This window comes from Apostichopus japonicus, chromosome 13, assembly GCF_037975245.1.
Source record: "Apostichopus japonicus isolate 1M-3 chromosome 13, ASM3797524v1, whole genome shotgun sequence".
NCBI classification, from domain to species: domain Eukaryota; kingdom Metazoa; phylum Echinodermata; class Holothuroidea; order Aspidochirotida; family Stichopodidae; genus Apostichopus; species Apostichopus japonicus.
Window position 1 is genome coordinate 23,945,902 of NC_092573.1, and position 16,073 is coordinate 23,961,974.

The window sequence follows — 16,073 nt, forward strand, 5'->3', positions numbered from 1 at the left end:
CTCAGGCATGCCAACATGTCTTTTACAAAAGATTGGAAATTTCTAAATTTCTTTCCCCCAAAAAATTTGGGAACTTAGGGAAAAGCATAAGGGAGAGTCCAAGTGAAAGAACATAGGGATATATAAAGAAACTTAGAAGCATTTTGGGGTTCTTCACATCTGCAAATTTTGCGGGGGAGCTTAGCACATTATGTCTGGGAGAGCGTGAGATTGCCTAAAAACAACCTAGGAGACTCCCAGTAAAATATGGCAGGTCTAATTATTCCAGCGACCTAGGCTAGGATGAAAGGTCTCGGATTCAGTAACTGATTTTAATAAATATTTTATATGTTGGAATGCATCTTTCCATCAAAAGGATACACATTTCAATACAAACATTTCTCAGCACACACTGTAGTTTAAACACAGTATTTAAATGTTTGCAAATTTTAATTAAAAAAAAAATGCAACTAGGAAAACCAGTTTTTGACAAATGATTCTAAAATTGTTTTCCTTGCTTCACTTGGTCTAAGTATTTTAACTCAAACAGTTACAAGATTTTGATATGTAAACCTAAATATTGCCACCATTTGGTGATTATTGTAGTTTCTGTCAAACTTCTGTAGGAAGGTAATTTTGTTTACCAATATCTTGCAGGTTTATTAAAGCTACCAAGTATTATTCATGAAAATAATACAATTCTTTGTGCTATAAAGAATTGCTGGTAGATTTCTAGCACCAAATGAACATTTAAGGAGAAATTATTGATTCCATGCTAGTCGAGAATAATTTGTTGCCCTGAAGCTTTCAGATATTAACAATAAAGCTCATTCTACCACATTTTTGAAAATCTTGGAATATTTCCGCCTCAATATGAAAGCAAAGTGTGCTTATTAAGACAATGAATGCATTATTATCAAATTTGAGTACCAAATTCATGGAAAACTGACGGAAATCACCCTCCACAAAAAAAAATAGCTCTAATCGATAGGGTACAAAGTTTGAATATTTTCATATTAGGAATGCATAAAAATGAGATATTTCCAACTAATTTGAATAAATTCTCTATGATGTGAGGTATTTAACTGTTTTTTTTTTCCGTCTCAGGATGCTTCAAAGTATAGCAGACATCCATGCTCATGGCACAGCCAAGGATTATCCTGTCGTTACGGATTTAGAAAAAGTCTGTCCATCAACCAAAGACATTCTCGTGAGCTTCCAGAAACTCCAAGACCTATGCACAGTTGGTAGGTATTCTCTAATCGGTGATCTCGTTGAGATTCAATATTTTAAAGTCCTGATGTCTTATTCACATATATTTAGTTGATAAAATATAAATGTTAAACTGTTGATAGCGATCTGATTCAAAGATCAAAACCCAGGGCTTGAGACCCGTTTTGGCTGTATGGTCTTGTTTAAATTGTCAAGTTTGATCCTGTGTTTGTGAGGACTTGCATTCCTAAGGGCTTTGGGATTAAATCTTGTTGTAGCTAAAAGTAATTTATTTGCTATTTCAAAAACATATTTCACAGATTTCTTTAGCATTTCTAATTGTTGAATTTTCAAAGAAGTGACTAGGACACTTCCGAAAAATAAGAATCTTAAATTGATTTAGTTTTAATGAATGATAAAATTGTAAATGTTAACCTCTGAAATTGTCAAAGTTAGCCTTTGAAGAAGAATCCTCAAGTGTCAGACCCCACTTTGCCTTTTTCGTTATTATCTAAAATATCCCAGTCAGTTTTGCCATTGCTCATATAATATATATATAACATTTATATATGATAAAAAATTTGAAATTTCTTGAATTTGACTTCTTTCATCTGTGAGTTTTTGATCTATGAAATTATACCAAAATAGAATTTTTTTTTTTTATTTATTCGACTATTGAAATCCTGGCGAATTCGTAAATGTTTATGTCAAAGTTTTTCCAAGAATTATTAAAACAAAGAGTCATTTCATGCCTAACTCAGGTGTAACTTTTGTCTTTTGAATATTTATGAAGTATATTTCTGAAACGGTCGAGAGAGATTCTTAATTTCTCCATAATGTGTTCATAATCGCCATTGCTTGAACACATATCGATAGTTATAAAGTTTAGCCTCCTTCGAAGGTGTCCATTTTAATATTTCTAGCTAAACGTAAAGACAAGCTGTGCTCTGCACATTCTGATTGAATCTGTATCTAACATTAATGTTAGCCCCTGGCTATGGTGTGATGGTGCGTTAATCATAGTCGTATTTTTATCTATATACGTGCGTGCACAGCCATTACAGCCATTATGGGAGGCAGGGTTAATCATTATAATGTTAAAACGAAACTTTCTGTTTAGACCATTACCGTAGGAATAATAAAAAGGTGAACTAGTTTTGAAGCTGACAGCATTTTTACTCTCACACACTTGAGTTTTCGAAAGTCGATTCTTTTGACTTGACAGCAAGCAATGTATGCTGAGAACAATTTAATAATGGAGGCAATATATTAGATATTTTATCTCGATAACAAGTTAAAGTGGTTGCGTACAAGCAGTGTAAACTATGTGCGGAGTATCAAAATGTCAATCTTTATATAAATGAAACCTTGGCAAACTGTGCTACTTTTATCTGTTGATTATAAAATCATTGGTTAATATCTGAATTCCCAATTCAGGTTCCAAAATAAGCAATAATCTTGTTGAAGTTGATAGCAGTGAAAGATTGTAGATTCAAAATGCAAGATTGCTACAAGTGAAGGGTATCTTTAAGCTATTAGGCTGAATCAACACAAGCCCCCCCACCCCCCCCCCCCCAAATATAAGTAAAAAGAAGAAGAAAATAATATAAAACAGAAAATACCAATAGGAAACAACAGTGATGAGACTAAAGAAGTTGTTATCATTTGGTCGCCAAGTTGTCATCATTTTTGTGTGTATTTTGTGTCAATGTAAGATTCATCCATGGATGCAAACCTCAACTTTTATAAAGATGGAAACTAAAACATCAATGATCGGCAATCGTATAAAAGACAGCATCAGTTCTAAAGTCGTAAAATGATAATAAAAGAAGTGAAAGTTTGATTCCATGTTTAATAATGCTCACATGACTCTTAATGGGATTCAATGAAAGTGCGATTTGTTTTCATCAAAGCATCATGATTTATCCTCTGGTTGAAGTAAGATAAATATTTTTAACAGTTCTTCTTTCTTTTTGGGTCATTAAGGCTACCTGTACTTTGACATTAACTTAATCAGTAGCTAAGACCGTACCGTGGACTTTCAATATGTCGAGACCAGACTATTTGGTGAATCCCTAGTCGTATTTCAGCCATTGTTGCCTGAAGTACAGTAGTAATTGGACAATTTGGAATTAAGTGTATAGATGCTAGTACTCTTGTCCTCGATTAGTAGAGCCTTTGTACTCTCTCTTACTCATATCAACGGAAATTCTACTTGTACTAGCACTCGTGCCATCGTGTACCACAGGCACCACGTGCGGTGGAAATAAGTCTGTTGGACAGACTTTCTTCTGTGTTATCTTTGATTGTCTGTTGTATTTTGGCGTGAAATAGATCAGATCAAAGTGTGCTGGTCGTACGACATCTCTGGTGGAGACTCGCAAGAGTGTCCATGCTAGAATTTTATTTTGGTATTCAGTTTGTCTTAGTATCGGACATTACACATGACACACTGCTGTGTAATGGCAACGTCTCGGTGTGAGAGGCTGTGGTGTGTTTGCAACATCGTGAGAAATTATGGTGTTGTCAACGTGAGCAAACTGGGTGTGTCCCATACCATAACATTGTGACAAATAATTATAATGAGATATTACTAACTTTATTCACAACTTGTTGGCATGATGTGGTGAGAAGGAGCAACTCCGATATGACATGACATTTTGACGTAAAGCATCTAGACAAGTTATGTGTCACATGACAACAAACAGGAGAGAATCATGGCGCTATGTCACTTTTAAATATCATATCATGAGCATTAGAAAGAGAGATGGTGTTTTAAATATTATTGCTGTTACTGTATGCTGTCATTAAGAAGAGCAAACAATAAATGATTGTTTTAATATAATTTGTTTTCTCTCTTCTCATAGCATCCATGAAGGAATTCATTTCGACCGAGACTAAGTGGTTTTCTGCTTTGGAAAACTGCAAGTGGTTACAACATATAAGGTAAGAACACACAAGTATCTGAGGCTGTACATTATGGCCACGTTGCAGTAGGTTGGTAATAGAGGGAAAGTAAGTTTTAGAATTATGGTGGAAGAAGTATTAAAAATAAAGACATAAGTAGAAATTGAGATGGAATGCACAAACATTTTTGTGGGTTGCGGTGAATTCTTTGTTAAGTGAAATAATTCCCTAGGAATCTGTTCTAACATTATCTTTTGGTGATTAAGTAAATCAAGAGTTTGGAGTTTGAAATAGACCAAGATAAGGCTGCACCTACTGATGTTCTTTGGCAATAATGGATCTTTAGTCAGCTGTTAGGGTACACATCTATGGTAAGGAGTTCGAAAGTAATTTCTTTTGATTCTTAGGATATAGCTAAGTGTAAACACTGCTCCCTATAGCTGCAGTGGTGAATCCCTCACAGCTGTATAAGACTACAAGTCCAGATTAGCCTGTGTCCAACTATTGTAGCATCAGGGTAACACAGCATTACGTCTTCCCCAAATAACAGGAGGACAGCTTATTACTGTACTTGATTGTTCATCTGAATTGAAATTTCCGTCACGGTAAAAAAAATTAATTAATTGATTGATTAATTAATTAGTAATTAATTAATTAATTAATTGGATATGGCAGTTTCTAATGGAAATGTCAAATTTGTGTCTGGTAAGGCTTGCATGGTATGATGCATTCACTTTATGTTGTTGTTACAAATATAGATTATGTACTTAGTTGTGTAAAGATGTTACATGGTTTATGCAGATGATAAAGAAATATGGATGGCTTTAATATGCAAAGATACAAACTTAACGAGTGGTTGAGTTTAATTGGTACATTTCTCTTCCCTTGTTCGTTCAGTGCTTGCCTTGAGAGATCGAAAATCGTAGCTACACAACTGGATGACAAGAAGAGTGTAGTTCTGAGGGGTGAGTCACAAGTTTCTCCCGTCTGGAAATATCTTTCTTCCTTTTCTGGAAAGTCGAACCATGTAACATATTTCCAGTGGACTTTTCTGGGATTAACAAGCTGCTTCATTATTTTACTGGATTTAAAGAACTTTCCAATTTCTTTGGTATCTACCTGTTACGAGCATGTGTTTTTATCATAACTTTGCAAAAAGCATTTCCTTACTTGGAACCAATGTGTATGTTTTTGGGGGGGGGGGGGGAGTTGGGGCTGGGGCTGGTTTTGTTGTTGTTATTGTTCACCAATGGAATGCATGTTACATATGCTTGGGGATTTAAACAGCACGACTGTATTCTTTCACTCAATCTCATCATGTTGTGGCTAACACAGCATGAAGGGTATATAGAATGGAGGAGGGAGGACTGTTGAACCTCGCCTTTGATAGATTGCCACGTATAGCATTCAGTTTGTAATGAAATTGCTGTGTGACGGTTCTTGAACCATTGCGCACCTTTAATCTCAAATCTGTTAGTCAGTAATAATTAGTTAATAAATGTTGATACTTATGTTTGTAAAATAGTTTAAAGAGACTGATAAAGAACTTGCTAAGATAGAAATGTCAGGCTTTCTAACCAAGACAGGCTGTTCAGTTTGTCTCATTTTAGTGGTAGCTTTCTGGGCCTTTAAAGGAGTAATAAGATACATATAAATATTGGTTCATTCCACACACAAAATAATTTTAATTGGACTATATCCCATCTACCTAACCTACAAAAGTTGTAATATTTAGCACATCCCCCATCCACCCAGCCCCCCCCCCCTACCTACTACTACTGGGCGGTGAGGGTATATACTATTATGTACAAAATTATCTAATGGTTTGGTAGCAATGATGCATAGTTGTAACCTAATACAACATTAGCCTGTAGCTGTATTATTATTACTATTATTACTATTATTCTACAGTCTTCATAAAATAACCAGTTTTATTATTTTATTCAAGTATTTCTCTCCATTTTCATTGACCAGAATCTTCTGGTAGGGACCTCTCTTGCGTTATATCCTGTTTGACCCAGATCATGCTGGACCCCTACTACAGAACCCAGCTGGGCTTTCAGAGCTTGGTCCAGAGAGAGTGGGTGGCTACTGGTCATGACTTTCTGGTTCGTTCTGGCCATTGTACAGAATCCACAGAGGATGTGGTGAGTGACACTTTGTTTACCATTGAGTAAACTTTTTATCCACACTTTAATTTTGAGCTGATACCTGCAAGAGCAATGCAGCCAATGTTCAAGGTTAGGTCAAAGAAATCTATGGGATGGTGATGGCGTGTGTGCGTGCATGTATGTGACACTTTCTTCTGAACACGGTAACTCGAAAAGTTAATGGTGGATTAGTACGTCATACTTGGTATGTGGATCTGTCTTATTGAGTACAATAAGCCTATTGTTTTCTGTGAATTTCAATGGGCATTTGGGGTCAACAGAGGTCAAACGTCAACGTCAACGAAACATTCCTGGCATCCAGGTAATGAAATCTGCTTCAGAGTTCATACTCTTTCTTTAAACGTGCACCTAAACCTATCAGTTGACCTCCCTCTGAGCCTCCTCAAGAGGTCATTTGCATATCCTCCAATTTCAAAGTGGGATCAAACCTGGTGAAAAATATACCTCATTTTGTGCTCAAAAGTCGAAAAATTTAAGACACATTCAAACGTTAGTTTATGCATGCCTACCAGAAACACAGAACTCAGGACAGCTTCTCATTCATTATGTCAATTTTGTTGTGTTTTAACTTATAATAATTCACACGGCTGCTTTGATAGAAGTAGCTCTGGATGGTGACATTGTAATATTCTCATATGTGCCTTTGTTTCCCTGACAGAGTCCTGTGTTCCTGCTATTTCTAGACTGTGTTTTTCAGCTGATGAGGCAGTACCCCATGGCCTTTGAATTTAACGATACATTCCTCATCATCCTCTGGGATAGCCTTCACACTTGTATCTTCGATACGTTCATATTCTCCAACGAGAGGCATCGCACCAAGGTCTGCAACCCAAACCACAGCTATCAGATCAAGATGGTCTCTGTCTGGGCGTGGACGCTACAGTTCTCCCAAGTCGACCAGAATCTCTTCAGCAATCCCCTCTATCTGATCAGGGACGACTTGGACATGTACCGCAGCAAGCTCGACGTGGCACCGCTGCTGAACGACCGAGAGAGCTGCAACACTGGAATTTACCGTGGCATCGTACAGCAGAGCCACAAGAGCCCGCCCCTGCTGTCCGCAACGGATGGCAGCCAGGTAGGGTTGGTGGGGGAACGCTCTAGCATGGCTAGCTCGGGATCCCAGACCTCTGAAACAAAGACTGTAGAAGCGATTAATAGGGTGCTACTTCCACAGTGCACTGCTCCATGTATTCAGTTTTGGATTCATTGTTACCTCCGGTGGGTTCCCAGCGCCCACATCCTGGGAGGCGGTGAGGTCGGCATCTTCCACCAGTACTGCTGTCTGATCGGCGAGATTCAGGAACTCTTTAAGAGACTGGAAGAGCTCAACGAAGAGGAACAACCGTCTCTCAAGACCAGGTGTCACAGTGAAAAGATATTCCTGACTTCCTTCGAGGATCTCACCAAAAACCAGGAGTGCCTTACCTCAGCGTTTCCATTCACCAACAACGATTTGGAATTATTGGGCAGTGACAGACAATCTTTCGTGTCGACTTCTCTTGCAAAGTTTCTCCAGGGCCAGAGTTTGCTGGACACCGACATGGACGTTCCGCAACACATGACGGATGCAAGCTCGGATGAAGTTGATTTGTAGAAAAGAAGGATCAAAATGGACATTGCAAATTATGTTGGAAAATAGTAGTGCAGTTGATATTGTCATGTGGTCAACCTGATTATACTTTCAAGCACTTTCTACAAATTAGGTTAAGAACCCATTGATGAAGGTTTAACATTTGAACAGAATCACTGGTGTTTCGACACAGAAAGTATCAGTTGTGTTAGCCTAACACATATGGCATCTGGAAAAATTTTGTGCCTAAGCTTAGTTGAACAGCACAAATTTTCCTCCGTTGGGTTCGCAGGTAGGCGGTCCTGTCTATTTCCATGTTTAACGTTTGTCATTAAGTAATGGAAGTTAGATGCAGCAAACTCTTTTCTCTAGGTTTGTTCGTACTGAACTTGCTTAAAAGGCAACGAAAGACACATGGGATTAGGAGGTCTAGCTAAAGTCATTAAAGTTCAATGGAAGAAGAATTTTCGTAACATTGGTAATTGCAGACGTTACCAACTTTACATGTATGATCCATATGCAAGGATTCAGAAGTGCCTTAACACCCAGTCCTGGTGTCTCGTCTTTTTGCTTTCATCTCAGGTCACCATTGATAAATTCTAAAGATGTTTAAACATATTACATGTGCACAGTTGTAGGGGGGGTGGTTGGTGTCGGTCGACTACCGAACAGCTCGAAAATAGAGAAAACGGTTTAGTTCTCAGTCGTTCGACCAAGCACAATTGCATATTGGAATATAACATCGAACAAATTTATTTTGTACCATGAATCACTGGTGTGCAGCTAGCTCTGCAGCTTCTCTGTGCACTGTGAGATCTGGTTAATGTTTCTTTGGTGGTTAAATTCATTGTTATAGATCACTAAACATTTTATTCAAGGGATGACACAGCTAAACATCATTGCCCTTTAACACTGTCTGTCAATAAGCTGGTGACTGTATGAAAATGGTACTTTTCACCCAATGTTTGTTCCCTCTCTAGATATCCCTGTTACTTCAGTCTTGATAGTTGTATTTTGTCTTGGGTAGGATCTCAGCGTCAATCCAGGATTCCTCCAATGAGTAGGCCCATGAGATGGGCTCGTGAAGATATGAAATTACTAAATGAAGTAGCGGTGCGTAAGAAAACATCGTTGAAAAGTAAGGAATGACAGTGCAAAGTGTGCTCAAATTTTCCACAAATTAAGATACCTTGTTTCGAGCTTCAAAATAGGGGGCCTTTGGTCCCCTCTGACCTTTCTCTGGGTTCACCCTCAGTTATTATTCCGTTTTAATCCATTGATTGAATGTTTAATTTTTCAAAACCTTTGAAGATTGTGTGTAGTTTCATCATTCCTGGTGCAATCTTGGCGGGAACTAGAGACAGATTATGATGTTCAGGTGCCTTGATAAGTTTATTAATTATGGCACCATAAATTGTGGTAAAATTTGACACAGCCTGCAGCTAAATGATATCACATATTAATCAACCCTTTATGAAACTAAATCCTGTTAAATTTGTTTCACCAGCACAAATCTCAATATATAGCTCTCTAATGTTGGTAGGATGTGACAGGCAGCTGTTTTCTTCAAAGTTTTAGCATACCAGTAAATACACATTGGTTCCAAAGGTGCTCTCCTGGATGAATCAGTTCCTACAGTCAAATGATGCCAATAGTTATGAGACGATCCAATAAACTGGCATGATAGAAAGTCAAGATTATTTAACTTTAATTTATGTGACCATTATTGAGTCTTTCTAGCATATTTTGTAGGTGGCAACACCGAAGCGCAGTTTTAAAGGTAACGTTAGATCACTTGTGACTAAAGTGGTAGAGGTAGTAATATTTGGTGCAGGCACCGAAAGAAATTTTTTTAATGTTTATTTTTATAAATGTACACCCAAGTCATTCACAAGGAAATAAGACAATAGACTATTGTACAAATGTAATAAAACTAAACTACATTAAAAAATGTTCCATCGTGGAAAACCGTGATGCTTTTCTGAATTATTAAGTTTGGGGATGAAAATGCTCTCACAAAGAAAGGGAAGAGGAATTTTTTGTTGTTGTTATTTCGAACTCGGTAATCTTTTAAATTTAGAAATGAATACAGAGGGTTTCACTGAGCAGTAATAAACCTGTTTATTTTGTTTCTGTTTTTAAGTTGGCCTTTGCTCTTACCAATAGAAAATATTGAAAATTGTTTGTGTTCTCTGCATTTATGCAAACGTATTTTCTCTTCTTTTTTTTTCATTTTTTGTCGTAATAGCTTATAACTATAAATTATATTTTTGGCTAAGAAGACTTATAACTGCTTCTCCATGGACTTATGAGTAAGACCATACATCTTTGTCTCGTTGTTTCGACCATGACAAGTTTTAAGCCACGGTAAAAGGTTTGAAATGCCTATCATACCACCATCCACATTTCTACAGTGTTCTCTCAGTAGCAAGAACTTGAAAGTTAAGTTACTGTTCACAGTTTGCTTTTCTCAGTAGCAAGAACTTAAAAAGTTAAGTTACTGTTCACAGAATGCTTTCTCTCAGTAGCAAGAACTTGAAAGTTAAGTTACTGTTCACAGTTTGCTTTATCTCAGTAGCAAGAACTTAAAAAATTAAGTTACTGTTCACAGTTTGCTTTATCTCAGTAGCAAGAACTTGAAAGTTAAGTTACTGTTCACAGTTTGCATTCTCTCAGTAGCAAGAACTTGAACGTTAAGTTACTGTTCACAGTTTGCTTTATCTCAGTAGCAAGAACTTGAAAGTTAAGTTACTGTTCACAGTTTGCTTTATCTCAGTAGCAAGAACTTGAAAGTTAAGTTACTGTTCACAGTTTGCATTCTCTCAGTAGCAAGAACTTGAAAGTTAAGTTACTGTTCACAGTTTGCTTTATCTCAGTAGCAAGAACTTGAAAGTTAAGTTACTGTTCACAGTTTGCTTTATCTCAGTAGCAAGAACTTGAAAGTTAAGTTACTGTTCACAGTTTGCATTCTCTCAGTAGCAAGAACTTGAAAGTTAAGTTACTGTTCACAGAAAATGGTTTAATTCAAGTTTGGAAATATTAAACCACCTCAAACAGTAGTCATCAGTCCATATTATACACTGCATATTATCATTGTTATCATTATTAAACTTCATCAAAAGCTATTATGTTACAGCAGTCTAACTTCAAATCAGAGGTTATGTGTTATCATTATGTATCTATCCTTCCTGCTTGTCTGTATAATTCATATAAACCAGCTCAGCCCACATAATCATCAAAAAGGGTGCTTAAAGGCATTGAAGACTCGCCCCAAACCGCGCTCCGAAAAAGTGAACTTTCCGTTGCTTGCAAGTGAAGTTTTCTGCTTTTCGCTACAAAATGCAGACAGTAATGAAACGTGATACTTTGTTATCTTTATCTGGACCTGAGATTTCCATCGCTGTATCGTTTTTACACTGTGCTGTGGGTATTGACCGCAGCTGCGTGTACTGACTGTACACTATTGTCTAATTACCGACGGTAGCAAGCTGTGCGTATCTTCTGGGATCGATGGTGGTGTCTAACACTTCTGTTACACCTCATTCAAAACTAGGTCAGATTACTGGCATAACACGTTTCTATTTGCGCGAGTCTTCACACCCTTTAATAGTTGATCCCTTGTAGTTGCAATAAAATCCCTAATAGCGGATAATAATAATAAAAATAGTGAAGCAGAAACAGGCAGATATATCACCCTTATCACTCTTTTAAGACTTATATAATTTGAAAAGTATTTCAAGTAAAAATTAAAATCTTTAGTATTTCCTTCCAAGTAATGTCATCAGAGTTAATTAGTTTTCATAACCCATGTTTCATTTGTTGGCATTGTTTTATTTCTGGTGTGGTAATTCTACTGCATGTCACCCACCATCTCATTTTAACCTGCTCCTTTCATGTTCATGTTAAATCTTAGATATCAGTTCACGTGTCCATATAAAGGATCTCTGTTCTTTAAGTCATTGCTAGCCCAAGGGAAGGTTATAATCTGTCTGTATTTCTTTAAAATGTTCTCTTTAATAAATGGTGCAATGCAGCTTTGCCATGAGAGGGGGGGGGGGCATTTTTTTGTCCTATTGTGTATATTACATGTTATATATTTCTTCAAGTAACCCATCCTGTGGTAGACTGGTCACATAAAGAAGTTGAGGGTTGTGGTGGAGGGAGTCGGGCAGGTTGGGCAGAAGGCATTGAGGAAAAACTTTTAGCATTCTTTTTTTGCTCAGTTTCACGAAAATTTCAGATTATGTTAAAAGAGAATTTTCATCTTTAACTTGCCGATATTTTCTCATCGCATATAGTCACAGATATAAATATTTACAATTTGAAGACCCAAGATTAAAGTGTGTCTGAAGAATAAGAACCAATTATTTCTTAAAGTATTAAATCTCTAGTGTTTTGCTTCTTTACTCAGTACAAATTATTTTTTCATCCTCTTCTGGAAGCAATTTGAGGTACAGAAATCCTCAAGATTTTTGGTTTTTGGGAAAGTTGATGTCCATTTTAGAATGCTATAATTTGACGTCACATTGTCTCAGCAGGTTATGCTTAACCACACAGTATCCTGTGATCTTTGGGTTGCTTAATTACTGTGAATTTGATGCTTTGATGGATCAAATCATTGTACATTTTATACACTTTATCATACTCCTCATTTCCTACGGAAAATTTGATTACTCGTAAATATTTCTCTTTGAGCATGTAAATATTTATCAACTGTATATTAATAAAAGTATATATGTAATTACTGAATAACCATCTGTAATCAAAGATTCAGGGAAGCCAGAAATCTAAGCATTTTTTTTTGCATTATTATTATTTCCATATTTCTGTGCTACTTCTAATGGCTTTAAGGGTGGTGACTGTATAATGAGTTGCCACCATTAACAAAATTTGATAAAATTCTTAAGTAGTTCAGCTGATTGGTTACAAACATTGAAATAATTATTGCTTTGTTAATTCTATTTCATCTTTGGCTGCTTTCATATCAGGAGAGGATGAAACAAAAGTATAAGCTCTGCTTTGGTACATGAAATGCTCGGGAATTGAGCATTGTCGAGACCAACTAGGGCACCGTGGTAAAGAGAAATATTGCAGCAGTTGAAAAATCCATTGCAGCAAGGCTGCAGCATCAGAATCAAACTAGAGATTATCTCTGCAGACCAGCAGTGCCTGTTGTGGGTAACTGCAGTAGCACAAAATATATAAGTCCTATGCAGCATGCTGCAGCCTGGTTACGGTGATGCTGCAGCCTGGCTGCGGTGATGCTGCAGCCTGACTACAGATATGCTGCAGCCCGGTTACAGTGATGCTGCAGCCCGGCGCCAGTGATGCTGCAGCCTGGCTGCAGTGATGCTGCAACCTGGCTGGAGTGATGCTGCAGCCTGGTTACAGTGATGCTGCAGCCTGGCTGCGGTGATGCTGCAGCCAGCAAGCATTTATGCTTTTGGCCACAGTGCTTAATTTATCAGTCAAAGTTGGTTTAAACCTAGAAATAATTTTAAATCCAGTGTTGGTGTGTGCTGTATCACAAAATCCATATGCTAAAGACTGTTATAGAGGTGACAGTAGTAAGGAACCTCTCCCACAACACCAGCTGTGCAAAAGGTGGGGAAATAGATGTGGGCCATTTTCACAAAACCCATCCGCAATTCTGCTCTCAAACGATACATATCATAGGTGATATGTAGGTGTGTACAGATTTGTTATGTGAGGATCGCTAGGCATTATTCACAATTAACCTTTATCGTAAAAAAGAAAACAGATCATGTCATCATTACATCTTGGTGCCAACGTAGTAGATTCTCTCATGGAATATGCAAATGCGACATTTTTAAACATCAAAGATAACAGGGAAGATATTTCTTCCTTATGCCATCCTTGATAGACGAGGAAAGTTTACCGCGATTCCCCACACAATATTTCAGTCCGTTTTCTTGTTACCAGTAAAGGCAATTACGGCCTTTAATTGTCCATGAGAATGGTGTGTAATTATATCGATGCTCAGAGGAAATCCTTTCATCAAGGGCGAAAGCCCTAAAAATTTGTGAGGAATAATACTGCATTATGAATCCAACAAATAGTTAAAAGTTTGATATCAATTATTTACCATTTTTAGCTTCTCTGTTTGATTCCGTTCCTCATATCGAGGTAAATACCGGACGAAAATCTGTCACATTTTTATCTTTCATACCATCCTATCAGCAGGAGCCGACAATGTTAAAGCACTCTCATGTGTGTATGTTTTGTAAAGTAAACAAAATAATTACTACCATTGATTATTTGAAGCCATGTTGCATCTTGGTATATAATTCTTACCAAACTGCAAATGTTCACCATACTTTTATTTAATATCCTAGCCTATGACAGAATCATGGCGTCTACAGTGGTAATTGTTATACTGTGTAATAATTTTACTTGTTATACCTGTTATACTGTGTAATTTCAAACATACAAACAATACATAAAATGGATTTGATATGGATTAACCCAGGTTTTATTACAGTCTGTGTGGACTGACTCTAACCAATGCAGTAAAGAGATTCATTGTATCATGGTGAAATATTAAAGTCAAAAATTATTCTATTTTCTTTTTTGCTATTATGCAAGCTGGTGTATTCACAGCGAGTTTACATAAAGGAAAAAAAGTATCAAAATTGATTGATAAAAGAAAGAAGAAAAAGTGTTGTTTTTATTTTATTGTCAGCATTTTTCAATTTTTTTGCAAGTATAACATATGCAGATGTATTTGTAGTAATGTGACCAGAAAAATATCAACAAACTCTGAAATTGCAGAGAAATCTTACAGCTAGACTAGTTTTGAACCAGTGATAGCAGGAAAACTAGCTACTGTACTCTACAAGCTGAGAGCTATATGAACCCTTAGTTCTGGCTATACTGAACCTATCCATCTTGCTTTTAATAATTGTGGTGTATTTGCAACTAGGTTTAAGCCATTCTACTTAATAGCACCACACAGTTAAAAAATTAGCTATTAAAAAATTATCCAAACTGGATAATTTGATAAGCCAGGTAGTGCAAACGATATACACCAGTCGCTTTCCCGAATTTATCCTTTTGCAGTTGAAACAATATTATTGTTCTGTAAACGGATTGAGGAAACTTAAAGATTCATTTACATGTTCAAGAAGATCAAACTTGTGTGTATAGTCAATAGCTAGATCCAAAACCATATCTTCCTTTGATACAAGTTGATGTCAGAAAAGGGATTTCTTTATGGATGGCATATTTTTAATTTATCTGTGTAAAACTTGGAAATATTTTTTGTTATCAGCGATGACAAAAATGAAGAATAATGGACTTTGTGCATTGCAACTATATACTTCCCTGATCGAAAAAATCGCACAGTGAATCCAACTAAGAAATATTCTAAGAATATGTGCGTGACGATCGGATCTTAGCAAAACATTTGTCACACAAGTTGAAAATAACTTACCCAGTCAGTTGCATAACTGCTTACAATTAGGGGCATAAAACACCTTTTCTTGAATTTGTTGAGTTTTAACACATCATTGGGCACCCTTGATGTTTATTATCAACCATTAACAACCAAACTTTACAAAATTGTGCACAACTGAGCTTACAATTTGTAGGCAACCGAACCTACATCTAATTACAGACTATTACAAATCATCTATGGTCATCCCAGAGTACTGTATGTATAGTAGCCTAACAAAGTTATGTAAGTCTTACAATGTTACAGGTAGGAGACCCAGCCAACATACATCTGATGCAACCTAGCCTACATACAAATACAGACTGGTAGCCTAACACAGTACAGTACTTAAGGTTAAGGCCCAGCCAGCCAACATACATCTGACATAACGTATCTTGCATCTAACTACAACCTCTAAATTTCACTGTCTATGGATATGTATGGTAGCACTGTACAGCATGGTTGCAGGTATATGCCCAGCCTGCCACAGTGCAGTATCCTATGGTTAAGTTACATGTAGGATGCCCAGCCTACCACAATACGGTATGATAACTACCTGTAGGATGCCCAGCCTACCACAGTACGGTATGTTTAGTTACAGGTAGGATGCCCAACCTACATACATCTGACACAAATTCTTTGGGTCTGTTGCCTCCCTGATCAGATAATCTACATGTCCTTCAATAGATAGAGGGAGCCCTCTGGCCTTATGCTTCGTCTTCAGTATTCCTTGCAGTCTTTGCTCGATGTCTCTAACGTGAACCTGTGCCTGAAGAGA

At 37.0% G+C, this 16,073-nt stretch overlaps 2 protein-coding genes across 7 annotated transcripts in view; one reads left to right on the plus strand and one right to left on the minus strand.

Annotated features, from left to right (window-relative positions):
- The window catches only part of LOC139978365 (myotubularin-related protein 10-like), a 46,842-nt gene extending 34,206 nt beyond the window's left edge, over nt 1-12,636 (plus strand). For all 3 annotated transcript variants that reach the window (XM_071988509.1, XM_071988510.1, XM_071988511.1), the window contains 5 exons: nt 1,087-1,226; nt 4,059-4,137; nt 4,996-5,063; nt 6,073-6,245; nt 6,928-12,636. In XM_071988509.1, coding sequence (XP_071844610.1) covers nt 1,087-1,226; nt 4,059-4,137; nt 4,996-5,063; nt 6,073-6,245; nt 6,928-7,866 — 1,399 coding nt within the window. In that variant the 3' untranslated portion in view covers nt 7,867-12,636. The remainder of the gene's footprint in view (nt 1-1,086; nt 1,227-4,058; nt 4,138-4,995; nt 5,064-6,072; nt 6,246-6,927) is intronic.
- A 1,071-nt stretch (nt 12,637-13,707) lies between these two features.
- Nucleotides 13,708-16,073, minus strand: part of LOC139978362 (serine/threonine-protein kinase ATR-like) — a 47,339-nt gene continuing 44,973 nt past the window's right edge. For all 4 annotated transcript variants that reach the window (XM_071988505.1, XM_071988507.1, XM_071988504.1 and 1 more), the window contains exon 60: nt 13,708-16,064. In XM_071988505.1, the coding sequence (XP_071844606.1) occupies nt 15,891-16,064 (174 nt within the window). In that variant the 3' untranslated portion in view covers nt 13,708-15,890. The remainder of the gene's footprint in view (nt 16,065-16,073) is intronic.